Source organism: Punica granatum, chromosome 6 (assembly GCF_007655135.1).
Source record: "Punica granatum isolate Tunisia-2019 chromosome 6, ASM765513v2, whole genome shotgun sequence".
NCBI lineage: Eukaryota > Viridiplantae > Streptophyta > Magnoliopsida > Myrtales > Lythraceae > Punica > Punica granatum.
The window spans coordinates 7,801,388-7,828,224 of NC_045132.1; the positions used below are offsets into that span (position 1 = coordinate 7,801,388).

Genomic DNA, 26,837 nt, shown 5'->3' on the forward strand with positions numbered 1-26,837 from the left:
AAATTCTCACTTAGTCTCACGGACGACCAGGCAGACATCTCCAAAGTTCCCAAAAACCAAGTCACTTTCTCATGGGAATCCCGAGTGTTGATTGTTTCTAATGTTTTTTCCATGATAATTTGGTCGAGTTTCAATCAACTTGCAATAGGCATACAAAGAAGGATAGTGGACAAAGTGTCTTTTTCTCCCGCTAATATAATACTATGAGCTTATAATGTAAATCAGCAGATTTAACGTTGCCAAACATATTATCATAAAACCACTGCTTGGGCTGGGGCACATGTATTAACACCCATCCAGTCAATATAAAATTGGGCATTCGAATGTCGACTCTGTTCGACCTAGATAACAAGAATTTCCCCTGTGGAGATCTAGCCCGTTCAGAATTACATATAAATTCTTGCAATCATCCAGCAAGGTCTGACCAGTAACCTCTGCAATGAGTTCTTCCAAGAGGAGAATTAGGGTGTTAGACCAAAATCCATGGCAGCATCAGGACTCAGGAGCAAACCAGTCAGGAAGAATCGGGCTGAAGGCCCATTGTAGCCAAAAGAGAGTAGCACTAGCAAAAACTAATTCTATCGACGATTCCAGCCAGAAGCATATTTGGCAGGAACAAGCGTGATAGCGTTTGAAGCAGCTTCTAGCCTGCAGTGTCATGTCGATATATTATCAAATGACAACAAAATGAATTGCCAGCAACTCTACAGAGAACAAGAAGAGAAAGACATGCACAGAGAGAGAGAGAGAGTATACTTCGATATTTCTTCAACAGCTTTCATGACCTCTGTTGAGCTTGTTTCCAGGACTTGGCCACCAAAAATTATCTCATCTAGAACGGTTTGCATCTGCAGAAGATATAACATGTATTTGGTCATTAGTCCTAATCTAACAAATCATTGGCCAAAATGGTTCCTTGAAAAGAACTATCGGACTAAACCAGTTGGTTTTTGCTTTTTCTTAATCCATTAAATTCATATTCTTCACTGATCATCATGCCTCAAGTTCATTAACACATGTATTTGAGTGACTTTAATAATACTTTTGAAGACTTTCTTAGGCACTTGGACCTCAGTTTAAGTGGTGAACTAATGAAACGCAAAACACTCCAATTTTAACATTATCATGAGTTCATATGAGAAGAAACAAAAAGGTTCAACAGAAGTTCAGACTTGAAGCGCTAGAATGGAATTGACCAGTTCAGGAATGTTGTTGTGCAGATGTTCAGATTTCAGGAGAAATCATAGAAGCATGGCTTGCAATAGTTATACATTGTTTAAGTTTGAGAACACCAGTGAAAGATCGCTGGGCATTAATTACAAACATACCTCATTAAACAGAATGTTGATACGTTACCTTGCTATAGTTAAAGACAATATCAAGCTCACAGACATTCTTGAAGCATTTGTCTAGCGTTTCCACAAAAACTGGTTCAAGGAGAAACAACACAACAAAAGGTTAAAATGAAAAAAGTGTTGTAAGCAAGGAAATTCAGGTCTGGTCTCAACCAAGAAACTAATTTATCAAAACCCAAAGCTGATTCACAAGTGAAAAGGATGACTGTGAAATACATGAATATATCAAGTTTTGCACATTTTTGGAGATTTGCCATGTTTTCCCAGTAATTGTAGAGCTAGAAGAGTTGACTCAAGCAGTCTAAAGACTGTGGAGCAAAAGTAATGCCAGTATCTTGTGTCATGAACACATGCAGTTTATGATCAAACCTCTCGCATTCAAAGCAAAGATGTTAAACCGTGATAAACAGGATTAGGTTGATACCTCAGTCTTTATCTTTCCTTATCTTGCACGAGTATAAAAGATTCTTCCCACAAGTGACTTCATTATAGAGATCTCAATACAGAGAAACCATGCTTCCAATAATAGACGTAATAGGCAAATGAGTAAACTACAGAATCGAAAATACTTCCTAATAAACGCAAATGCCAACTGAAGCTTTCTGCTCAAGCACAAAATGCACATTGGACAAGCCAAGCGAGTACTTAATGGAATCCAGAAAGAATGGAGTTCTATGGTTCTTATAATTCATCTTGTTGAGCAAATTTTACAGTTGTTTGTAAGTACCTCATATACTCATCACTGGCAATGTGACAAGATGGAGTGGACTATTAGCAAAAATAGATGCAAAGATCAAAAGCAGTACTACTTCAAGTAACAGGCAGAAGCATCTTCAACCCAGAAATGAAATTGACAAAGCAGCAAGGGAAATTCCAATTTATAGTACAGAATGAAAAATTCATAATTAATACATTATGAAAGATTTAAACTAGAACCTCCTCCTATACCTTGTATCAGGTCGAGCATCGCAAGCTCATTTTCTGAACTATCGAAAACAAAGACAAAGTACAGTGTCGCATAGTGTTTGTACACAAGACGACTGTCCTGCAAAAAAAATGACCAAAGCGAAGATGGTTAAGGGGGGTAGATAGCAGATAAATTTAACCAATCAGATGTCATCATGTCTTGACCTCCAAACTTATATATATCATCAGTGCAAATGCTACAACATCATCAAACTTGAAAATACATCTAAATTATCCAAACACAGAACACTACTGCAACCTCTCGAATAACCGGAGTCTCAATACATAACCAATATAAACGAACTCGAAATATACGGAACTATCGAGACTGTGAAGCATATATGCAGAAAAACACGTTCAATGTTTAAGACTTTTACTGCTTTAGACCTAGAAGTTTGTCGGAGCGTTGCAACAATTGAAAGAGGCGTAATGGAAATTACCGGCCCGAAAATGGACTCCGCCTCCATGAAATTGCTCACATTCTCGGCCCTGCTACTTAGAACTGCATCAAATTCGGATGGACAAGATGTGAATAACTGAAGAAACCGATATAAATCATACATAAAATTACTGAGAAGAACCTGTGAAGACGCTGCGGATGAGCTCCTGCTGCTTCTCCACGGGCTGGCCACAGGGAATCCCATCAGAAACCACCGATTGCAGGGGAAAACAGAAACGGGAGGCGGATCAAGAGATGATGTTGAAATCAGCTGAAAATGCATCAGAGAGGTAGGAGAGAGTGAGACCTGGTAATCGTAGAATTTGGCAAGGCGAGGCTTGCCCTGGGTGTTCATCACCATCACTGCCTTAATCATCCTCTACTGCTCTAACCCTGCTTTGCTGCTGAATACTTCTGATGCGAATTTGGAGCAGAAGATTCAGAATGCTTCTTCTTCTTGAGATCAAATTCAGTGCATAATCGAAAGAGGATTCGGGAGTCGGAAAGGGAACAAGAAATTTTCTTTTGGGAGTTAACCCCAAAAAAATAAAAATAAATTTAGAAAGGAGAGAGAGCTTGGCATATGATTGGTCCCGGCGAGGCTCGAACTCGCGACCTTCGGCTCATAAGACCAACGCTCTAACCGACTGAGCTACGGGACCTCTTGACATTATTTTTTTTTAATCTTTTTTCATGAACTTTGTATCACGTGTCGACGATGTCTGACTTAATTTCAAAAACTTTTTTTTTTGGGACAATCAAAAAACTAGATGGAAGCAATAGAAACTCACGGTACATTTTCACTTATAATAAATTTATTATTATACTTTATCATTTACATATAATATTAAAGTATAATCTAATAAATTTCATAGTATGACTTTAGAAAGAAATTATATTATATAGCTCAACATTTGGTGTTTGTCTCAAATTCCACTCATTCTTTTAAAAATTTATGTAAGAATGCCCGATGTATTTTTTACGTTGCAATTCAGCCCGTTCTAAATTTTAACGGAAAATTAAGTGTGGCATGTTTCTAGGGCCCAACTTTCTTCGGTGTGAATCCCGAGTATTCGGAAGCCCAATAGGTCCCGACTAATCTAGTCGAACCGGGTCGGCAAGTAAGGGATAAACCTCTCCGTTCACAAGACTTGAACTTGAAATCTTGCGTAAGGGAAAATGAACGTCAAAACATTTGAACCAACTCATGTTGGTTCTAAGGCCAACTTTAATACATATACATAGTTAATTTTAAAATATGAAATCTACCCAAAAAAGAAAAAGAAAAAAGAACCTATCACTCCTAGCCCTTGCCTAGAGTGTGTGCTTGCTGGGGGTAGTGGCCTCGCCGGCGACTACCAACCCCGGATGAGGTTGCTGGCGAACATCTCGACCAAATTTTGGGAATGGTGGTCATGCCGACTGCCGCCACCCTTTAGAATGAGGTCGTTGGAAAATCTAAGACTTTATTACATTACAACTCTCAAATCACTCAACAAAATTGAATGTTACAAAAATTCATAACTTCCTTACAGCCACTAAAGTCTAATATAATCATATAAAATTTTAAGGCCGAAAAACAATGCAGTGGACAATGACCACTAACCCATAAGGAGAAAACTTGAAGTTGGATATCTATAGATATTCTCCCGAATGTTGCTTTTAGTTTGAAATTTCTATACGGTCAGACTCTAAAGATTATATCGAAGTTATAGATCTTTACAACATCTACTTTCGTTGAGTTGGTTTAAGAGTTACTGCATAGTAAATTTTTCAGTTTTATGGCATCCGAATTTAATTGGAACTAATTTTTTTTATATCATTCCTTATTGTTTCAAACTTCCTAACAACTTAAGCTTCACATAAAGTTATCAAAGTCACCAAGAACCCCCAATTGGACAACATGTTCCTGAAATTGATCATTTGGATAGGAAGTTATAGATCTTTTCTACATCTACTTTCGTTGGGTTGATTAATAGTTATTGCATGTAAAATTTTTAGTTTTATGACATCCGAATTTAATTCAAACTAATTTTTTTGATATCATTCCTTATTGTTTCAGACTTCTTAATAACTTTAAATTTCTGCATAAAACTTCCAAAGACACCAAGAACCCCCAATTGGAAAACATGTTCCTGAAATTGGTCATTTGGACAGGAAGTCCTTGATTTTGGTGCAATGGGGGCAACGTGCTCTTTTTTTTTTTTTTTTTCTCTTTTCACTTAAATCGGGGGACACAATGCAAAATTTTAAAGGTTTAAGGCAAAGTTAAAAATACTCATAATTCATAAGACTCGAGGTCGAAATCTTATTTAAGGGAAATAAGCATTGAACCGCTTTAACTAATTCACATCGGTTGTATCTGTATATACTTTGAGGTAATGAAAACAGCATCTATATCTACGTATATGCATATGGCATCTATTTTTTACTTATGTATAATATACTTATATAATCTATATATATTATATTATTATGATATGATATAACGCAAACCGCATCTATATATATATATATATATACATATGATCAAGCAAATTATTGTAATGCCCTTATCGGACCATTACATGTAATTTATATATTAAGCGATGTATGTATAATCTATATATTGCTACAATTTTTTTTATATGGAAAAGGAAATAACATTTCCAACTAAGGAATAGAGTTTTAAACGGGGCATCGAGATCCCCACCCTGTCTTTCAACAAATCAAGACTTAGAAACATGGGAGCATTATAGTGAATAACTAGATCCTCTTCTTCACTTCCTCGTACCCTAGCAAGGTGGTTAGCGCAACAATTTGCTTCACGGTAGATATTCCCAGGCCGGACCTCCTCGAAGGATTCACACAGTATCCTCCAGTCACGCATGATATATTCAAGCAGCATATTATACGGCCTATACCCCCTATATTCAGCTACGTCATTACTATATATTCAATTAAATTTAAAACAATCTATATGAGAACATATCTTCAATAAGAATATAAAATTTCCTTAATGTAAATGATGATGATGATGTGGGAATAGGAGAGAGATATGTTTCATATTTTTTGAATATGTGGCGATGGTGGGAATTCAAATCGAAATTTTGTTATTATATATATATATATATATATTGTTGCCAAATAAATTAAGAGAAAGAGCTGGGACACACTATTCCTTATTATTTCCTTATTCGCATCGCCTCCATTCCTACCTTAGGCGACACACTGATACGCAATTATGTTTTTTGAAATTATCAATGGATTTAACTGAAATGAATTGAATAGTATTGTTTGAACTTTGAAGCACATTAAAATTGAAATAAACTATTTTGATAAGTTTACTCCTTCCAACTGGATTGAATACTGATCGGATCTTTGTTGGGTCGTTTTAAAATCCAATACAAATCTTGTATTTTTCAAGCGATTCTAGTATCATTTTGATCCCAAAAAATAGAATTCAATTGAACGGTAGCCAATTGAATTTAATTCTTTGCTGCATTTTGGAGGATTCATTCACCAGAAAAGAAGTAAGGGCAAGGACTAGTTTGCAATTTATGTGGTATAAAGAGGTGAAGGTGAATAAAAGTGATCAAAAGGACCAATTTGTAATTTTCCAAACCGAAAGGGTATATACGTAAGTACTCTATGTTCTGAATCCCACAGCACAGAAGACAGATGGGGCGGGGGGATTATCGAAGTAACCCTAAAACCCTCGGCCCGACGACAGCGTTTAAAGGTCTCGTCTTCCTCTCATCTCTTCCTCCCGATTTCGATTTCGTCTTGTGGTCTTCTTGTCTGGCTTTCGTTTCCTCCAATCCCATCTGTGTCTTCTGTTGAATTTCACAGCGAAGAATTAGGGGTTTGGGCCGGAAAATGGGACCGGAAAGTGTATTATTTGTTTTTTATAATTTTACTTATTAAGTATAAATTATATATATGTAACATAAATTACTAAAATAAATTTATATACATAAAATCGAGTCCAATATACTTCATTCCAATTTTCTTTCTTTAAAACATAAACCCCAACCCTTAAGGTCTTTAATTTTCGAAATTTTTATCAATTTGGGTCGGATTTTTCTGAATTTTCAAGTAATGGGTGCCATTGCAAAACTATTCGTGAAAATAATATTTATATTAATTATACTATAAACTTTTACTAAAAATTTAAATCCATTTTTTCTACTTTTTCTTTAGGATATTCTATTAAAATAAAAGATCAAGTCGAATATATATCGTCCGAAAAACATTTTCTTGAAATAAATTATTTTTAATTGTATTAATTTTTTAAAAATAATCTCTATTATTTTAGTTGTACACACTCAAATTTTTATTATTCATACACTGGATTCTGCACCAACGCTATGCAGATTGTGAAAAAAGAATAGTTTAAAACGTCGCCTCTGTATTTTAAGCATTATATACCATTTGTAAATCTGTATAGTTGTGCTATTATTAAAAAATTTAAAAATTGTGATGACCGTTGAAAAAATAATTTTTTAGTGAAAGAAAAGAAAATAACTTAGGTTGAGAGAGAGAGAGAGAGATAGAGAAGGTGTTGAACAGAAATTAGTAAAAACTAGAGTGGAAGATGATTGCGTGCAAATTAATGGAAGAGCGAGATAAAAGATGAGAGTTTAAAATTTGAGCAGTTTTATAATTTTATTCTTACCTTCAGTGTCACTTTTCTTCAATAAAGTAAAAAATAATGAGGATAATTTCGTAAAATTAAATTGATACATAGACTTAGATATAGTGATTGTCATTAGTATGCTAATTTTGTATCTACTTTTTCATATCACAGATATGCAAACACCAGTGTTATCAAAATTGGACTTTGAATTGGCCAAGGCATGGGTTCATTGGTTCTTGGGATTCAACCGGGGATTCGATGGGTTGAACCGCATGTTTAATAAAATATTGGATAAATACTTATATTATTCGAAAAAATATGATAACTAATAAAAATATAATATCATTAAAAAAATATAAGAATAACCTAGGCAAAAGAGTACAAAAATATCTTTTCAGTATTAGAAATGTTTATTTTGTGCACAAACAACATCAAAAAGGCTTGGTTGCTTTAGTGGTTAGTGTGGGAGCCATAACTCAAGGGGGCTCTTAAAGATCCAAGTTTTAAGTCATACCTCAAACATCAATTTTTCTAATTTTCAATTAAGAATTGAGAACCCATTGAACAACTCGGTTCGATTGAAAATTGGCCGATTTTTTATGATAACCGCCCGATTTATCCGGTTTTTCAATGCAATTTGGATTTTTGACTAGACCAGACCTAGAAGAGTATCGGTTTCCAATTTGCCTAATTGAACCGGCCGATCTGGTCCGAATTTGATAACAATGGCAAATACTATTATCAAAATATGTACATATATATGTTTCCATCAAGATTAATATTATTTATTTATTTTATTAAATTAAATGAAATATTTTTTGTGAATATTATTAGTTACTTATATAATTTTTATTTTTAATTTAACATACAAATACCCATGCGATTCACTTGGCAGATTTCTATGTGCCATGTTTGTAATGTTAGTTTAATGTTAGAAAAATCAATTAAAATTGACAGGAATCTGATGACATGTTGAGGCTCCGTTGTTTCAAGGTAAATAAGTTCATGAGAAAAGTAAATTTAACAGAAAATGAATTCTCAGAAAGTAGTTTATTTTTCTATGTTTGGTAGTTTATTAGAAAATGAAGCTGAAAAAGAAAGAGAGTGAAAGAAAAAAGTGTAAAATGAAGAGAGAGAGAGTGGGTGAATGGGAAAAATGAATTTCCATATTTTTTTTAAAGGAATTCATTTTTCAAACTTTTCTATTGTCTTTTGGTAAAAAAGAAAGTGTCTTCCTGTTGACCAAACACTCGTGTGTTATCAAACATAGGAAAATGAAGAATTTATTTTCCAGCAAAATGTTTTCGCCGAAACAAGCGGAGCCTATACGTGATATGAAATACATAGCGTGTAATTTTTCATGCAATTAAAAAAAATTGCTAAAAATAATAAAAAGAACAAATTTTTATACTTTTGGATCACCAACTCTCATAGATATTACTAACTATTTTTTATTTTATTTATTTATAAATTAAAATAGGAGCTAATTTCTGATTAGAAATGATCACAAATACATTCAAAAGGAGATACTATTTATTTTTAAAATTTTAAAATTATTTTTTTAAAAGAGTTTTCTTGATTTTGAACTAATGAAAATCTTATGGCCCATTAAAGAAGGTTTTACGAGCAATGCACTTGTAAATTCACTAATCTTATAAATATGTATTGCAAATGACCAAAAATAATTTATACAACATTCGCTTAGCGCAAAGTATAAATTGAAATTTATAATTAATCACGCACTTAATCCAGGTCACACTATACTAGATAGGTAATTATATATATATATATTGATATATATATATATTTATAATTTTTAAATTGACACTCTCACATGCTAGCAACAAGGTCAAGCTTTTTCCTTTTATTCTATTTTATTTTTAAATTATATTATTTAAAAGTAAAACTATATATAATTTTCATTATAAATATTCATAAATCATTACTAGACAAAGCATCTGTGCTATGCACAAATTAAAAAAAAAAAAGATGACGTCCAATGTTGGTATGAAAAAGAGAATTAAGAGAGGGCCGAGAAAGAAATGTGTGTTTATTTGGGAGAGACTTGTAAGGGAGAGAAAAATAAGGAGAGAATAATGGTTTTAGCGGGAATGTGGTTAATATGTAATCTAAATTTATAACTATAATTTTTTGGTTCTTGTAATTGGAAAAACAAGTCTTCAGGGCATTTTTAGAAGAAGAAAGTGAGATGAATAGTGGAATTTCTGACTTTTTATATGTTAGTATCGATACGTTAAAATACAAAGTAATTAAATATCTATTATAATTCATAAATGTAATTTTAACGATATATTATTATTTTATTATTTATAAGCATATGTAATTAAATGAGCAGATTCATATATTTATATTTCAAAAAATAATTCTTAATGTATTATTTCTCAATTTTAAGTTTTTAACTCTAATTATTTTATATTCAACTATAAATGTTATATAATAAGAGCATTACCATAAAATTAAATTACATAAATTTTCTTCCAATCAATCTATTTTCATACCAAACACCTAAAATTACGCAATACTTTCCAAAAAGGACAATGAACTTACTAATCACAGTAATATAAATTCTTAATTTTTGAACTTATCTTTCCAGCAATCTAATATTTTCTCTAGTCTAATAGCGGTCGAACTAAACGTGATGAAAGAGAAAGGATGGGGACACCCAATTTGAGATATCCTTATTCATCTCACTTCTACCTTGGGTGACAGTGACACACTTATACCTAAACGAAATTGATGCGAGAAAGAAACTTTGGCAAGGGTTAATATGCAATTAAAGTAAATTAGAGAGGTGAAAGAGAATAAAAGTGATTTTGCAAAAGGAGCAAATTAAGGAACCCAAAGGGCCAATTTTACAATTTTACCAAACCCATATATTTTCGCATTATCATATGATGCTCCGATATATTTTGTGTACTAATGTTTAATTTCTATGGTTTTTTCCTCCCCCCGCCCCCTTAATGTTGCAGTTCCATGTTCATCGTTACTAGTGGAAAATTTGGTGTGGTTGAAGTATGTTCTTGGAATCTTTGAACCGAATATCAGTTCCTGATGCTTCAATTCGTTACTGGTGGAAATTTTGGTGTGGTTGAGCAAGTTTAATGGTCTTTGTTCAGTGTCAATTTGGTTTCGTATCGTCTATAGTAGAATGAATTGGATTAGGATAGGCGCAGGAATTGCGACCTAATCTTATTTTTCAGCTTGCCCTGTTTTGTGGATGGAAAGCTTCTCATGAAACAGCCAAATGATACATTGCTTTGCTAGAAGAAATTTGCAGCTGAAACTAATAATTACTAAAAAATAAAATAAAAAGGGAAACAATGTCTACTGCTAAATGCTGATGCGATGTCTCTGTCTTTGCTGTTTGTAATTTTAATCATTTGGTCATTAATCACGGGTCAAGGCCTCCTGCTTCTTCCTGTCTTATGCTTGCCCCTCCTACATTTGTAAATGAAAGTATATGAAGCAATCGCATCGAGATTAAATTTGATAACTTGTATCGTACCGCTGTTAGTTTCTAGAATTTCTTCCTCCACTTTAGCAGGGAGTTCAAACCAGAGCTTTGGAGAATTTGAATGAGGACATTCTGACTAATATATTTTCACGGTTGCCCGCGAGGCCGCTGTTGCAGTTAGAGAGAACTTGCAAGTAGTGGCATGCGCTGATTCAAATTCACAGTTTGCCAAGTTGCATCTGGAGCGATCACTGTCAAAGGATCAGCTTCTCATCAGCGAATCCTGAAAAACAATCCGATTCAGTCCATAAGCTATGAAATATTTGAGGATAATGCCGCTGGTAAGGGAATATTGTATCTTCAGGATCCGTCAGCTGCTTGCAGAATAAACCTACCATTATAGCCTCATGTGATGGATTGGTATGCTTAGTTTGTGTTGTCGACTGTCAGGATTCCATTGCTTTGTGGAACCCCTCCACTGGGGAATTGAGGAAGCTGCCGTGGCCCAGTTTCAATCCCCTTGGACGTCATCGTATGGTTCAATACCTCTATGGGCTTGGGTACTAATGAAACTAATAATTACAAGTTAGTAAGATTGGTTTCCTTCAAAGGCAGTTGGCAGTTTGATGGAAACTGTGACTGATATTCTTGAAGGTTTGGTGGGAACCGTTACTCATTTTTTTGGTGGTTCGATGGAAACTGTAATGGAGATTTTCACTCTCTGAAGTCAAATGTTTGGAGAAGGATCAACCACAAACCCAAGGGTAATTTCAGAATGTTTTCCTCTGACAGAGCGACACGGTATATCTGATGGGGCTCTACATTGGTTGGGAAAGCATGAACCTCGGAGTGATGGCGATTCCATTGTTTCATTGGATATGGCTAAGGAGAAATTCATGGAGGTGATCCCAATGCCCAAAGTAGATTGGCGGCTCATAAGTTTCATGGGATGGGAGTAGGAATTATTGACGGCCATTTGAATTTACAGCCCTAACTTTTTCGGGAGGATGGTTTTGGGCCATGGATGATGAAGGAATATGGTGTGGGTACATCCTGGAGTAAGTTGTTTACAATCTCGTTGAGGAAGATATTAGTTCCGTCAGGGTGCTTGGCAATGATATGCTCTTGGGATGGCAAGGTTGTCTTCGACTGTGATGGCGGTGAGATGATAGTGCATGATATGAGGAAGACGACATCAAAATGGCAACTGGGAGCAGTGCCTTGAATTGAAGTAGCAAGACTGGAAGATGAATTTCGATTTCCCCCTTTCCATTCTTAGCTTGGTTGCATAAATGTTGTCCATATGGTATAATATGACACATTATTGTCGTTGTTCATCTGCCTAATTGTGTAGTGACTCGTGTATTCGGTTCTAGTGCTGGGCTCTCCCTAACGCTTGGCTACTAGAATAAGTTACTAGGGACGTAATGTCATCGAGCACCCCAAATAAAGTTTTGGGTTAATCACCTCCAGGCTTGAAGACGTCCAGCCAGAGTACAGGGATCTGTACCAAGCATGAACTCCTATTCCGGAAATGTCATTGTCAACTGCAAGCCAAGTCCACAACCAAGCCCTTAAGACAGAAGCGGGTACAACCAAGCCCTCAAGACAGAAGCAGGTCATCTCCTGGTACTTTATTGGTAGCTATAGCAGTTACTTGGCCCAAGCTGCCCCGTAAACCAAAAAGAGGATAATCGGCATCAAAGGAGGAGGAACCAGCACCTGCCCCATCCGTAATTTTGCGCCATTATGCCGCACTACCATGGGACGGGGATGGATATGTGCCATCTTCTGTCTAGAGTTCCAGCAGATCGAGGGCCTGTCATGGGTCCTTGGTGATGAAATAACATCAGAAAAAGACATTGAACTATATTCTTCAGATGCTAAAAGGACCACATTAAATCTTTCCAACCAAAACCAAAACGAGCAAAAAAATAGCCCGGCATAGGGCGTCCGGGCCTTTAAACATTAACCTCATATTTTACAATTTCATGTTTGGTCCAGTTCACACCCTGCTCGTGATGGGCTGACTTCGCAGCCTGGCTGCTGTAAAAGCCATGATATAGTTTGTCCAATGAGATACAATTTAGTTAGCTGTCTGTCTATATCGAAATCTTGTTTTAACTGCACTGAGTAGATTTTTCAATCTTGTGGAATCAGCATACCCAAGAATGCATCGTCTACGACTTTTAATGTTTCTGAGGTACATCCTGGCATAGAGAGAGCTGTCTCTAAATTTGAATGCAAAGTTATATCACAAACATGTCTTACAATTCAAAAAGTCCTTACTGTAAGTAATCCTACCTGTCATTCTTTCATCAGGCCAAAAGCAAACTCTGCTCGACACACAGTTCCACCCGAACTTATCTGTTTTCTTCGGCAACTCAGCAGGTCAATCTCAAGCACAGGTGCAGAAAACTGACTCCAAAAATTCGGATCTGCATAGTATGTTAACTCCTATGGTGAAGTCGATCCCGAGAATTAAATATGGCAGGCATTAATCCTTCTCCGAATTCCTGATCTTCACTAAGTAAGTTTAATTGTTGGAGAATTCTGCAATCATAACAAGAGATACTGCAGGAGGTTTTGTGTGATGGTGAACTCAAAAAGAGAATTCATACCAATTTTTGTTGTCCATGATGAAATGGAAGAGAGGAAAGTTAATTGACGTGAGAATGAAAGAAGACGGGTAGATATATATGTAAATGAGATATAGAGTACCTTTCTCCATGCTTGCAATCTTTTGAACAAAAAGAGCAGAACCCCAATAAATTCATCAGTCAATCACTTAAAACTTGGAAATGTGTGACTGCAGTAGAATAAGTTGATGCTTCCTCCTTCACAGACCAAGAGAAGAAACTGTTAGCTATGCTTTATCTCTCTGTCAATCTTTTCCCGCATAATTAGTAAACTAAAGATGACATAGAAGACCTACCTCATGTGCTGCTCGATGAAAGCAGAATGTTTCCTAGTTCAAGTGTTCTGGTACACTTCTTATGATACGATTATTGTCACATGGGTAAATTGCAATCACGTTGAATCCTTGTACCGCAACCGTTAGGCCTTTGATGGACACAGAACTTGCTCGTCTAGGTGCATTTCCCGAGATTGTTAAAGGCTTATGGCGTTCAGCAATACTTCGGCTTACTGCTGATAGGTTGTCACGACCAGAAGAGATCATGTCCATTAATTCCGGGAGCTCCCGAAATTTTTTAAGGCTTGCACATCTGTTAACAACTATGCGCTTCAGAAATTTCATCTCCAATAGTCCACAGACCTCTGAAATGCCCTTGCAGCCTGCAATATCGAGATGCCTCAACCTCTTCAGCTTCGATAGATTTGGGAGACATTTGATTTCTCTGCACCCTGAGATTCGTAATGATAACAATTCTTCCAATTCACCAAGCCCTTCGAGTCCCTGCAGCTTCTTGCAACCATCGGCAGACAAAGATTGCAACAATGTCAAGTTCGACAGATCAGGTAAACTTTGTATGCACTTGCAATTGCCTATGTCTAATTCAGTCAAGGCATATAATCTATCCAGACCCTGAATGGCAACCAAACTTTCGCAGCCTCTAACATTTAATACAGACAACTTCTGTAACGTGGACAGGTCAGGAAGTCTCTTAAGTTTCTCGCAGGAGGTAACTTGTAGGATTTTCAGAGACTTCAACCTTTCAAGACCGACGAGGCTAGTAATATGTGGGCACCAGCTCACCTTCAGACTTTTCAAGACGACCAAATCCACGAGGCCGGGAATTTCAGTAAGATTGTAGCATTTTTCAAGAGATAACTCCAATAAGTTCTCCAAGTTTGAAAGCTCCGGCAATACTTGAAGCGGGTTGTTCAGAAGGTTTAGCTTGTTCAAACTTTCAGGTAACTTTGGAAGGCTTTGAAGATATGTGGAACCTCGAATTGGAGGTACTTCAGCATGAGGAATGGAACTGAAGTGGCATTGTGGGGTGCTCGTAATCAACACCAATTCTTCCAAACTTATCAGATCAGGGAGATTCGTGATTGCATCCACCGACTGACAAGCCACCCGTACGTTAACTAAACTAACAGGAAGTTCTGGGATAGTGTGAAGCCTTCGGCATGCTGTTAAATCAAGAGTCTGAAGACGAGAAAGCCCAGCAATAGTTTCTGGGATTCTGTTAATGTTTGTATCATCCAATTTCAATACTTCTAAAGAACATAGTTTCCCAAGCTCAGCAGGAATATCTCCACTCAAGGTATAACACTTTGATGCATTTATCACTTTAAGCTTCCCCAGCTTCCCTAATGCACTTGGAAAATGAGATATATTACTGGAACTGATGTTGAGCACTTCCATGTTGTTCAGATTCCCAACAGAATCGGGCAAACTTTTCACTCCTGCATCTGAAAAGCTCAACTCGACTAATGAATGGAGCTGCCCAATTGAGTCCGGGATTGCTTTTAAGTAGTGGCAATTATTTGCTGACAACCTCTGCAGATTCTCTAAAGAGCCAATGGAATCTGGAAGTCGACAGATGGATGTTCCATCAATGATAAGTTCTGTCAGTTTTTTCATAGACCCCAATTGATCAGGCAGTTTCTTTACTCGGAAACAACCCTTCAAATTTAGGGAACTCAGATGCTGGAGATCCACCATTGATGGGTGAATTTTAGCCAATTCTTTACAGTCTTCAAGAATCAGTCTTTCCAGATCGGGAAACATGGAAAGGTCAGGAGTTGTTGTCAGCCGACAGCAGCCACTGAGATCGAGAACCTTCAGCATTGCAAGTTTCTGTGAAGAAAGAACAACATGTTTCTACATTATTCAGCAATCTTTCTCAATGTTAGCTAGAGACAAAAGAGAGAAAACTCAATTGGCATTTGGCATGACCTTGAAAGAGCTCCAACCGTCCCAGTCCTCTGTTACTTTGCTCCTGGATATATCTAGAATCTTTAACTTTGGAAATGGCAAACAGGGCACCATGGAAAAAAAGGGATCATTTCGCCAACTTAGCCATCTTAATTCTGACAGAGGTTGAAATGCTCCCCCAGGATAAGCACCTTCCGATCTAAGGTATCTTAGATTTGGCATTTCTCTGAACTGTTCCTTTGAAAATGAAAGCCCACTTTGTATCGAGATAGCTTCGATGTTCTCTGTTCCCTAGTAGGACATAAATTAATCTTAATAAATAATCATTGGTGCTAAATCAGAACAGCGACCACTGAACTTCCTGTGGAGAACACAAATGAAACTTGGATGTGGGGATCAAGTAAGCAAAACAATTTCCAAAGGCTGGCATCATACCTTATGTTCTCGGAGGACGCCTTTTGCTTCTTCAGAGCACCACAACCTTCTTCTCTTTCCTGATGACTTGTTCTCCTGTCGGACAATCGCTCTGCCAAGATCTCGGAGCGAATCATGCATCCATAGCTTTTTATCTTCTCCTATTTTAATAAGGGACCTCAGTTGGAGCACTTGAATCCCAACTTCAGGGAAAAAATTGCAATCTCTCCACATGTGGATCACAACTCTGATATCCTCTCCAATAAAAAAGCACGCCACATCTAGGAAAATTTCTTTGTATTCATCTTCCAAATCGTCGTAACTGATCCTTAACTTATCAAGGACTTCCTTGTCAGCTCTTGTTATCAACTTCTCAAGCATTGCTTTCCATTGTTCCTCGCATCGGCCATATAGAAAACTACCTATAATCTCCAGAGCTAAAGGAAGCCCTCCCGTTGCCTTCACGATTTCACTGGCCAAATTATTCAGTCTAGCGGTGTAAGTGTTTACTGAGGGGTCATTTCTAAAAGCATGCCTGTTGAACAGTTCGAGAGCTTCATCATGCCGCATTCCCCCAAGCTCGTAGGAGTTATTTACTTGAGATGCTTCTCTTAATATGCGTCCATTAGTGGTTGTGACAATTATCCGACTTCCTAAACCAAACCATTCGCGCTCTGCCACCAATGCCTCGAGCTGTTTAGGGTGATTAACATCGTCAAGAAGAATGAGGACTTTCCTTTCACGAAACCTGTACTGCAAAATGTTGATTCCTTCATCAATACTACCAAAATATTGGCATTCACTCCTCGTGATGTCAGCAACTAACTTATTCTGCAACTGTTGCAGGCCATTGGGCTGCAGGGATCTCTCTCGGACATTAACAAGGGAGCAACAGCCTTCAAATTCACAACCATTCAGAAGTTTATTATAGATGTGCTTGGCGAGAGTTGTCTTGCCAGTGCCACTTATACCGTAAATCCCCACGATTCTCACATCTCCAACTCCGACATCTAACAAGTTCATTATGTCATTTGCATGTTTTTCAACTCCGACCAAATATTTGGTCAGGGGAAGGTAGAGTTTCTTCAGTTGACGGAGAACCGCCGTAACTACTAATCTTATCAACTGTCCCTCATGCCTGCAGATTCCAGTGTATAGAATTCAACTGTGTGAGCCAGACTAGCCTACTATAATTTCGGTAAATAGATAAAAATATTTTGCATATTATCCGGAAGTTGTTGCTAATGTTCGATAAAAAATTTAATAAAAAAACATCAATATATAAATAAACATCTTATTCTTTTAGTTCGTACATTTAGTACCTGCCCGGTGAAAAATTGAATAAGTACATCAAAGTGCTAACATTCATAACTAAAATTACAAAATCTCAGAATATTATAATTTTACATAAATGAGATTTGGTTATTTCAATTCTATTAAACCTAAGTTAGAATATTAAGTGATCAAAATAATATAAAACGACATATATACTCCAAACCGCAGTTTTTATTGTTGAATCATTCTTTAGACCTGTACAGTCATGGATTAATGTGTCTGGGAGTTGAACCATTCTAAATGGTTCCAACGACAAAATAAGCTTATAAGTATATATACAGTTGCTGCAATCGACTATACAGTTGATACAGTCGACAATCAGTCGATTTTATCTAGTAAGTCCTCTTCCGATGCCTTTCTGCAGTTGACTATCTCGCAGTGTTAGAGTTGACTGTCCATGGTCTCAACTTGATTCCTTTTCATCAAAAACTCGATTTCTTCTATAAAGACGTGAATTATACCAAGTAATTTACTAAATTAGAAGTCCGAGAAATTTTCAATATAATTTATCAGCATCCCACACCCTAGTACTATGCGACTGACCAACCTTAGGTTCCTAGAACGTAGAATTGGTAGCGGCAATTGCTAGATCGAAGCATCCCACATAGAACCGAGTCCAAGTGAGAAATCCATTGTTCAAACAATTTTCATCCATTGTTAGCGAATTTATTATTGCCTCCAAATCGATCATCTCAAGCCATCAGTCCCACAATAACTCATCTAAATAATGAATGTATTATTCTCAAATATGAGTAATATGGGTACAAGTTTCTAAAATGACAATAATTGTCTAAATTAATTAACATACAAATGGAGGAAATGTTAAAAAATAAAACTTATTCATTTCGGGTAGCATGGGGGTTGGGCTAGCGCTGGTGTTTTGTGAGAGAAAGTCTTGTATGCAACGGAGATATCATGTGACAATTGTTGAGAATGTTAATCCCACATTGAAAAAAAATAAAGAAATAACCAATGGTTTATATGAGGATCGGGTACCACCACTTATCAGCTTGAGTTTTTAAGTGGAAATAGGTCTGCACTCGTATAAACCCAATGAAAATTTAATATGGTATTAGAGCCCAATTTACGCTTATCTGTGCCCACGCACGTGTGTATACCCACAAACGCCAGGCCAATACGTCCAAGTGCAACCAAGATTGCGCCTTGTATTAGTTTCCTTGCTCGAGCACGGAAGACAAGCCCGGTTCGAGGTCAATTGTTGAGGACGGGTGTTTAAGAGCGCGACTAGGCAGAAATAGACCACAGCTTGCACGTAAGGGCGGGTGTTGAGAATATTAATCTCACATGAAAAAGATAAATCAATATCCATTAGATTTATATGAAACTTAGGTACGAATACTTATCGTTTTGTGGGGGCGGCAGTGATGGGTTTAGAGGCAGCGTTCTATTTCGGAAAAGAAAAAAGAAAGTAGGAAAAAAAAACAGAGAGATGACTGGGGCAACCGTTTTCAGCGGTGGCTATTCTTTAGTCATGGTGATAATTTGTCACCTTAGACTTATCCTCTCTCTATATTTATTACTTTATGGAAAATAATTAAGTATAAAAACCTCAAAAAATTCAATTGGCCAGTGACCCCACCCCGATCGAGCACGTCGGCAGGCTGGTCAAGAGTTGGGGAGTCGTCGGCAAGGGCGCTCCCACACAGAAAGATCCCTAAAACTCTCGCTCGAGAGATCTGGAAGGTCTAATTGGGGGGCTCAGACGGGATTAGGTCATCATCATCAGTGGGCCCCACCTAGATTTCTCTCTAGGTCCTAGAGCCCACCTAGATTTCTCGATAGATCTAGGTCCTAGATCTCTTGAGTGAGAGATCTGGGGTGAACCTTGATTAATGAGTTAAATGGTTCGTTGGGCTAATTTTAGGCCATTCATTTTCTATGCTTGGACCTTCTATTAACGAGTTATTGGTTTCTATTGAAATCTCATGTAACGGACTACAATTTAGAAACAAAATTCGAATCAAAAGCTTAGTATTACACAAAACCAAAAATTTATAACGACTATATATCTTTCAAACCATTTAATGAGATCATGAGACGTAAAAGCCTATAGCTTCCTTAAGTCCAAAGAGTCTATCCATATGAAAGTTTTAGTTTATATCTGACCCTACTCAGATTTCCATTAACGCCGTAACTCAGCTTTCTCTTTCTGCAGGTTAGAAAACGACGAGAGATAACAGGCAAACTTCTCAGAAGCCTTACCTAATGAGCATGTGAATTTTTCACGCACTTACTATAGTCTCCTGTTGATGATCACTCGTCCGTGTTTTAGTATGGCCCACTTGTTTCCTCTACAATTCCTCCCTTTCTTTCTCTCTCTTCCACAATCAGCATCAAATGGAGAAAACAAACCTAAATTACTCTTCGATCGAATATTATCAGTCAATTATAGCCGTAAAATCCGATTGAATATTGCAAGAGAGAGAAGCTCAGGTCGTTCCTTGCATTACGAACTCCCTTGAAATTGCAGAGATCAATATCGGTCTGATATTGTGAGAGAGTGAGAGTGAGACATATCAGTAGTTGTAGCTAGGTGACAAAGGCCGAGTAGTAGGTGCCTAGGTGGTGTTTGCATCAACATTGGTGTTGGAGAAGTGGATCTAAAGGAGATTCAAGAGAGAGAGAGAGAGATTGGTATGTCTTTGACAATAGAAGAGATAAATAGAGGTTAGAGAGAGAGAGAGAGAGAGAGAGAGAAGAGGACATGAGGGAGCGTGACTGAATCTCCAAGTCAAATCCTGTGGACTCAAAATTCTGCACCTCGCATCATCATTTCGAAGTTACAAAATGACTGGTTATTTTGTGTTCGTCCGAAATGTGATATGAAGTCTTAATGGATTTTGACATGACAGTTAGGAAGGAGGACGTGAGGCGAATGACTTCCGAGAGGAGGGACATTGTCGGAAGACAAACAGCTACCAGATGGGAGAGCTAGGAGGGAGATTGAGAAAGCAAGGGAGAGCAACCACCCTTTGCCGACTGAAATGGTTTATGAAGCCAAAGTCACTGGAGGATTGGGTTGAAGCTTCACCAGAGAGAGAAGAAAGAAACGATATACAGAGGTAGAGAAAGAAATAGTGGTGGGGGGAATTGTTTTAAAAATTAAAGAAAATGAAAAAGAAGAAAGTGTACAAAAGGGGAGCTAAAGGACCTAATTCATAATGACAAGACTTCAAATGTTAACAGAGAGTTATGTCCGTAAGAGATTATATTGATGCGTTTTTTCATGTTAGAAGAAAAAGTAGTTTGCCCCTGGGCCTTTGGGGGCAACCCCTTCAATGCTTCCAAACACATCCAGCAGCACCATTATTATTTTCCTCAAAATATATGTCGTCTACTAAATCCCACTCCAAATTTCAATAGCAAAATCATCTTCCAAATTGGTGCAATTTGATGTTGAATGACCAATGCAGCTTGATCTTCCAATGCTTTAATAGGATTAGACTCACCATAATCTGGAGCATTTCGTTCCATAGGCACTTCACTTCAGGTTTTGTGTTCTCATCTTCTAATCCATCCAAAAAGAGAAAGAGTTGGTGGCATTGTCGAAGTGGATCTTGGAATGTAGGATGGGGTGAGAGGCCTGCAATTGGTGGAGGGCCAAGAGGAGAAGGGAGGGGTCCACGGTTTACTCAGGAGGAGGTCGAGGACAGTGTCCTAGGTGTTGACGAGGACGACCTTGTAGTAGATGTGCTCAGGTTGTGGACTCTCAAGCCTCGCAAGGGTTTAGTCGTGAGCACTTGGGACATTAAGACTATGCCTTGCTGTCGTCGTTGTTGGGTTGGGGGGGGGGGGGGGGGGGGGGGGGGGGTGGGTTGAAGGAAGAAGATGAGATTGGAAGACCATTTTGCCTTTTCAAAAAGGCATGTAAGGGCTACATGATCTGAATTAGTCTGAAAAATTACTAGAATTTCACCGAGTGGGCACTTTGCTGATTTTTCAATGAGCTTAGGGGGTTAAGTGAAAAATTTTAAAGGTCAAGGGGCAAATTACTTTTTCATCGTTATGTTATCTAGGAACCATATTTGTAGGGGATCCAAGTGATGCTTAGAGGGGTGATGTACGAGGGACTGAATTGATGTATATAAGAACCAATTTTATGTATATAAATAATAATTTGATGTCAAGAAAGACCACATTGATACTAATATAATGGGAGGGACTCAATTGATGCAACTCGACGTTCTTAGGCATGAAATTGCGAGTTTATTCAAAGATTTTGTACTAATGGTGCTTTTCGCTCCCTCAAAGCCCATAAAGTCATCTAATTCAATATTTAGTTGGTATTAAAAATCTAAAAATTTTAAGGGTAAATTACAAAAAAAAACCCAAGTTTTGTAAAATGTCTCAGTTTTGTCCTAAATTTTGTTTTGTAACAAAAAAAATTATAACTTTTCTAAAATGTCTCAAAAATGACATTCGTTATAACTTCCGTCAATTTTTGCTGCTGATGGTGGGTCCCTTTAACAGTCCACGTAGGTCACACGTAGGCAAAAATTGACGAAAGTTATAACGGAGGCCATTTTTGAGACATTTTAAAAAACTTATGGGTTTTTTTGTTACAAAACAAAATTTAGGACAAAACTGAGACATTTTACAAAATTTGGATTTTTTTTTTGTAATTTGCCCAAATTTTAAATATCTAATTCTTGTAGTTCAAACATTAGCCCTTTTTTTAGTTATAAGGGATGTCAATGGGCATAGTACAATGAAATAAGAATCTTAATAATTAGGGAAAAGTACAAAACCCCCTTTGTGATTGTAGTCGGGATATATTGCACCATGTGTTTTTGTTATGGACAATTAACCCCCTGTGATGTACTCTGTTAGACATCGGAGGTTACGACGTTAATTTGTTTTCATTTTCAGTCTTCAATCTTTAGCCTTTTAATCATTTTGGTTCTAAATCTTTTTCTTTTATCATTCCTATCTTAAACTTTTCATTTTGTTTCATTTTAGTCTTATAAAGAAAATCAAAAGGAAATGAGGGGTCGGGGCCGCCAAGCGATAACCCTAACCCTTCCACCGTGGTCGCTGGCACTCACGGAAGACGCCGACGACCTCGATGTCGGGGTCAAGGTTGCCGATTGGTAGCCCCAACCCCGAACCGACTAGGGACCTCCGACTGGAGGGGCCGGGGTCATCGATTGGAGTCCTCGATCGATTCGAGGTTGGGGCCACCAAGTGGCGATCCCGACCCCTCTACTGAGGTCGCCAGTACCCACAGTGGACGCCAACGACCTTAGTGGAGGGAATTGGCAACCCCGGCGCCTCCTTCCTTTTCAATTTTCTTTGTAGGACTAAAATGAAACAAAATAAAAAGTTGAAGGTAGGAATGATAAAATAAAAAAGATTTAGAATCAAAATGATTAAAAGATTAAAGATTGAAGACTGGAAATGAAAAAAAATTAATGTTGTAACCCCTATGTTTAACGGAGTACACCACATGGGAGCTAATTGTCCCAAATAAAAACACATTATGCAATTTGTCCCGACCCTAAACCACAATGGGGGTTTTTGTACATTTTCCTTATAATTAATAAAGAGGCATGGTTAGTCTTACAACGAGTACCAAATTTGGATTCTCTAGCTACCAGACGAAAACATGCGCTATTGCTTTATATCCTTTTTTATTCGTACTTTAGTCCCCGTACAAGTCATTAATAACTAAAAGTACTAAAATTGATGAATGAGTTTTAGCGCAGTAGTAGAAGTCGTCCACTCGAAATCAAGTGGTGGTGAGTTCGATCATCACCAGTAGGACTTATATGCTCCTTTCTTTAGATTTATTTCACATCTTTGTATTAGGATCACAGGCCTCCTTTATGAAAATAAATAAATAAAAGTACTAAACTTGTCTAATTTCAGCACTTCACCAATCACTTTTTTTTCTCAGTACTTCTGTGATTACTTAAAGTACAAACACTTTCAAAAAAATATAGCATTTAATTTCATGCTTTTAATACTTTATAAGTACATCAAATTGGTAACTTTCATAACTAAAATTACAAAATCAACTCAAATTAGGTTAGTTCAATTCTATGAAACTAACTTAGAATATTGATTGATCAAAATATTATAAAAAGAGTTATATACATCAAACCATAGTTTTTGAAGTTAGATCATTCCTTATAGACCAGTCAAGTTATGGATTAATGTGTCCGCAAGTTGAACCATTTTAAATGATTTCAATGATAGAACTAATATATAAATATATATTATGGAGATAATTATGGGAAAATCTATATATTTGGTCCTTTAGATTTGGGTGTTTTTATATTTTTGTCCATTTCTATTTTTTTTTATAATTTAGAATCTATACCTTTGAATACATTTATGTTTCAGTCATTTTCCTTTTTTAGATTCATTTTCTTCCATTATCTTTGATTACTTTTCTATTTTCGTCTTTCAATCAGATTTTTTATTAGAGTAGATTTTAACTATGGTCATCAACCTTATAATTTTATTTTTTTGTCATAATTATTTTATTTTGTTCAATTTTTCTTAATCTTAAATGTTTTGTTTCTTATACTTCTACCCCTTGAATGATCATGAAATGCCTACACGGCATTTTAAATTTAAAAATTATTATTATTTTAATTTCAAAAATAAAATAAAATATATCAAAATAATAAAAGAAAAATCGTGAACCTACTTGAGAGAATGAGCATGGATGAACATTTTGGTCATAGGCAATTTTGGCAGGGGCCATGGCGGTTTGCATTCGGAAAATCAGTACTCAAATTTGCAAGTAAAAAATAAAAAAGTACAAAAAATAAAGACAATTGTGGTTCGGTGAACACAAGTCACACCTATGAGGTTTGTAGTGACACAATAGGCAAGGACATAGTAAACCTTGATGCAAGAAATGATGTTGCAAAGTGTGATCGTGGATGGAGGTACAGGTAAGGTGACCTCCCCTAAGGTGGTAGTCTGACTTCTTCCACCACAAGCTACAACTGCCTTTCTCCATCTCAATTTACCATCTTCTCTCTCAAAATATATTTTGATAGATTTTGTTTTATTTTGAAATTAATAATAAATTTTTTTATAAATTTTAAAAATGTCGTGTGAGCATTTTTAGGGGAATTTGAGGGGTAAAAGTATAAGAAACAAAACGTTTAAGTTTGAGAAAAATTGAACAAAAAAAGAATTAGGATAAAATAATAACTTTATAAGGTTGAGCATTGACGTTAAAACCTTCTCTAATAAAAAAATATGATAAAAGGATGAAAATAGAAATGTAATCTAAGGAAGGAAAAGGACTAAAATTGAAAAGTACTCAAACGTATATGATATAAACAATAAAAAAAATTAGAAAAAGGAAAAAAATAGAAAAATACTAAAATTTAAAGGACCAAATATATAGTTTTTCCGATAATTATGAATATAAACTTCGGAAAATTCAGTAGGAATAAGTTGAAATGGCTGAGTTTTGAAGGAGCCTATTCATGGATTGATGAAAAATTTGTATAATTTTCAGCAACATCGATAGCTTGTTTGGATTAAAGGTCATTGTGGATTATAAAGGGATAGGTTGCAGGGGGTCATTGAAAATCTATATTTAAATTTGGTCTTTGAAATTTCTGTCTTGTTTTCAATAAAAGAAGAGTTTTATTCTATTGAAATCCATTTAATTGAAATTTTGTGGTTAGTCACTTTTTATTTGATACAATCATTTAATTAGATTGTTGGATGCGATTATTGATGAATAAATAAATAAATATTTATCCAATTATCCATAATTCATCGTACCATATAATGATTGCATGTGGATCATACAATTTCCCGTGTATGGTCACACTAGAGTAAACTCCAAAAGAAACAATCCCCCGACAAATAATGACGAAATAATTTAATAAATGTTTGGAAAGACTAGGAGAAAAAAGAAAAAAAAAAGGGTTTGAACGGATTAGGATTACCTACCCGTCAGCGGTGTCCTTTAATACCCAACCCTTCAAACGCCCTACCTCCGATAGAGCGCTCCTCCACTGCCCAACGCACTGACGACACTCGTTGGCGTGCCGCCTAAGTGCTTCTTTGTATTTACCGGTCTGGTTCTTAACTTGATCGGGCGTAACGTCGTAGAAGATGGGCATCACGATTTGCTCCACTTTCCTCCTACATTCGGCGATAATAGCAAGCTCCCTGAGGCACCATTTGCTGGACGCATACCCTTCGGAGAAGATGGGAATGGAGATCTTTGACTGTAGGATCCCTTGGCAAAGCCCGGGACCGATCTCGTCGCCTGAGCGGAGCTCCTCATTGTCCCGAAAGACACGGACGCCCGCATCTCTCAGGCTGAAGTACAGATAATCAGCGAATCCTCTGCGGGTATCTGGGCCCCTGAAGCTCAGGAAGACTTCGTACTCCATAACTCGAGAGTGCGGTGCTGCTGGTGCATGGTCGGACCTATAAATGGAGGTTACCATTAATCAAACCCGACCTTCCGATTAATCAAAAAGAAGACAGCATATGCAAAGGACTATTATGAATTACTAGTTGGATTTCCACCGGACCTATAACTTTACTCACCCGATCTTATCAATTGTCTTGCACTCGTGAGATGGTTTGTGAGTACGGAAAAGTGGTTTCCAGCAAGGAGTGCAAAAATCCACCATCCTACCCTCGCGACCAGCATCGGAAGAAGCCATTATTGTCAATCTGCGCCTAACTCTAAGCGGAAGAGCTGTGATTGATGATTTAACCTTGAGTTTCGTTGACCGGAGAGCGGGTCTTCGTCTTCTTTTTTTTCGGCGTGCCCCACCAAGGGACAATTGGTCTTCTTCTTTTTGGCCCGGTCTTCGTCTTCTTTATTCAACAGAAAAAAGCGGTGGACAGCTCCAATTTGTACATTTTTTTCTTAGGCATATCAATCAGAAAGTTCAGAAAAAAGGAAGGGAACTTCTCGATGAAAGAGGCGGAAAGATAACATGCTTCATAGACAGTTGCGCTTCCTCCTCCATTCTTTGTGAACTACTAGAATGACACCATAGGTGTAGATATAAGTACGTCGACTCTCACTTTTGTAAGCCCATCCTTCTCTTGGCCTATTCCATTCTCGATGTCTTTGGGCTTTTCTATGTCTAGGCATTTTCTTGGAAAAATAATAAAACTTTGTCGACATCTGTAAAAGAATGTTCCACGAATTGCAGGATTTCTTTTAGCGGTGTAAAATTTTGTTTTTATATGGTTACTTTACTGATGTCTCCATTTCCTTCTTGATTACAACCTTAAAAATTACCATTACAAATTACAGATATTCTTTTAACGAGGAATTCAAACAAGAGCCATGGATAATTTTTAATAGCTAATATACTTTCTCGGTGGCCTACAAGAGATCCCTGGTGCAACTAAAGATAACATGC

At 36.9% G+C, this 26,837-nt stretch overlaps 2 protein-coding genes and 1 non-coding gene across 7 annotated transcripts; all 3 read right to left on the minus strand.

Moving 5' to 3' along the window:
• Positions 1 to 229: 229 nt before the first annotated feature.
• Positions 230 to 3,339, minus strand: LOC116209941 (AP-3 complex subunit sigma). Its single transcript, XM_031543706.1, has 7 exons — positions 3,068 to 3,339; positions 2,903 to 2,945; positions 2,762 to 2,823; positions 2,304 to 2,400; positions 1,357 to 1,427; positions 757 to 848; positions 230 to 648 (listed from the first exon to the last, which is right to left on the minus strand). Exons 1-7 carry the CDS (start codon positions 3,134 to 3,136, stop codon positions 579 to 581), a joined length of 504 nt encoding a protein of 167 aa, XP_031399566.1. The 5' UTR covers positions 3,137 to 3,339; the 3' UTR covers positions 230 to 578.
• A 9-nt stretch (positions 3,340 to 3,348) lies between these two features.
• TRNAI-UAU lies at positions 3,349 to 3,422 on the minus strand. The gene has a single exon. It is a non-coding gene; the product is annotated as a tRNA-Ile (tRNA).
• Positions 3,423 to 10,772: 7,350 nt separating this feature from the next.
• On the minus strand, positions 10,773 to 26,529 carry LOC116209913 (TMV resistance protein N-like). Of its 5 annotated transcripts, none has more exons than XR_004157354.1 (8): positions 26,005 to 26,529; positions 25,396 to 25,881; positions 16,135 to 17,251; positions 15,721 to 15,990; positions 13,789 to 15,621; positions 13,575 to 13,690; positions 13,158 to 13,406; positions 10,773 to 12,672 (listed from the first exon to the last, which is right to left on the minus strand). XR_004157354.1 is itself a non-coding variant. In XM_031543670.1 (6 exons), the coding sequence occupies exons 1-5, from the start codon at positions 26,121 to 26,123 to the stop codon at positions 13,822 to 13,824; spliced, it is 3,792 nt and encodes a 1,263-aa protein (XP_031399530.1). In that variant the 5' UTR covers positions 26,124 to 26,529; the 3' UTR covers positions 12,708 to 13,690; positions 13,789 to 13,821. The 5 variants fall into 5 exon arrangements, 1 of the variants encoding a protein (XP_031399530.1); XR_004157355.1 differs by having other exon boundaries at positions 10,773 to 12,684; XR_004157356.1 differs by lacking the exon at positions 10,773 to 12,672 and having other exon boundaries at positions 12,708 to 13,291.
• Positions 26,530 to 26,837: the final 308 nt, after the last annotated feature.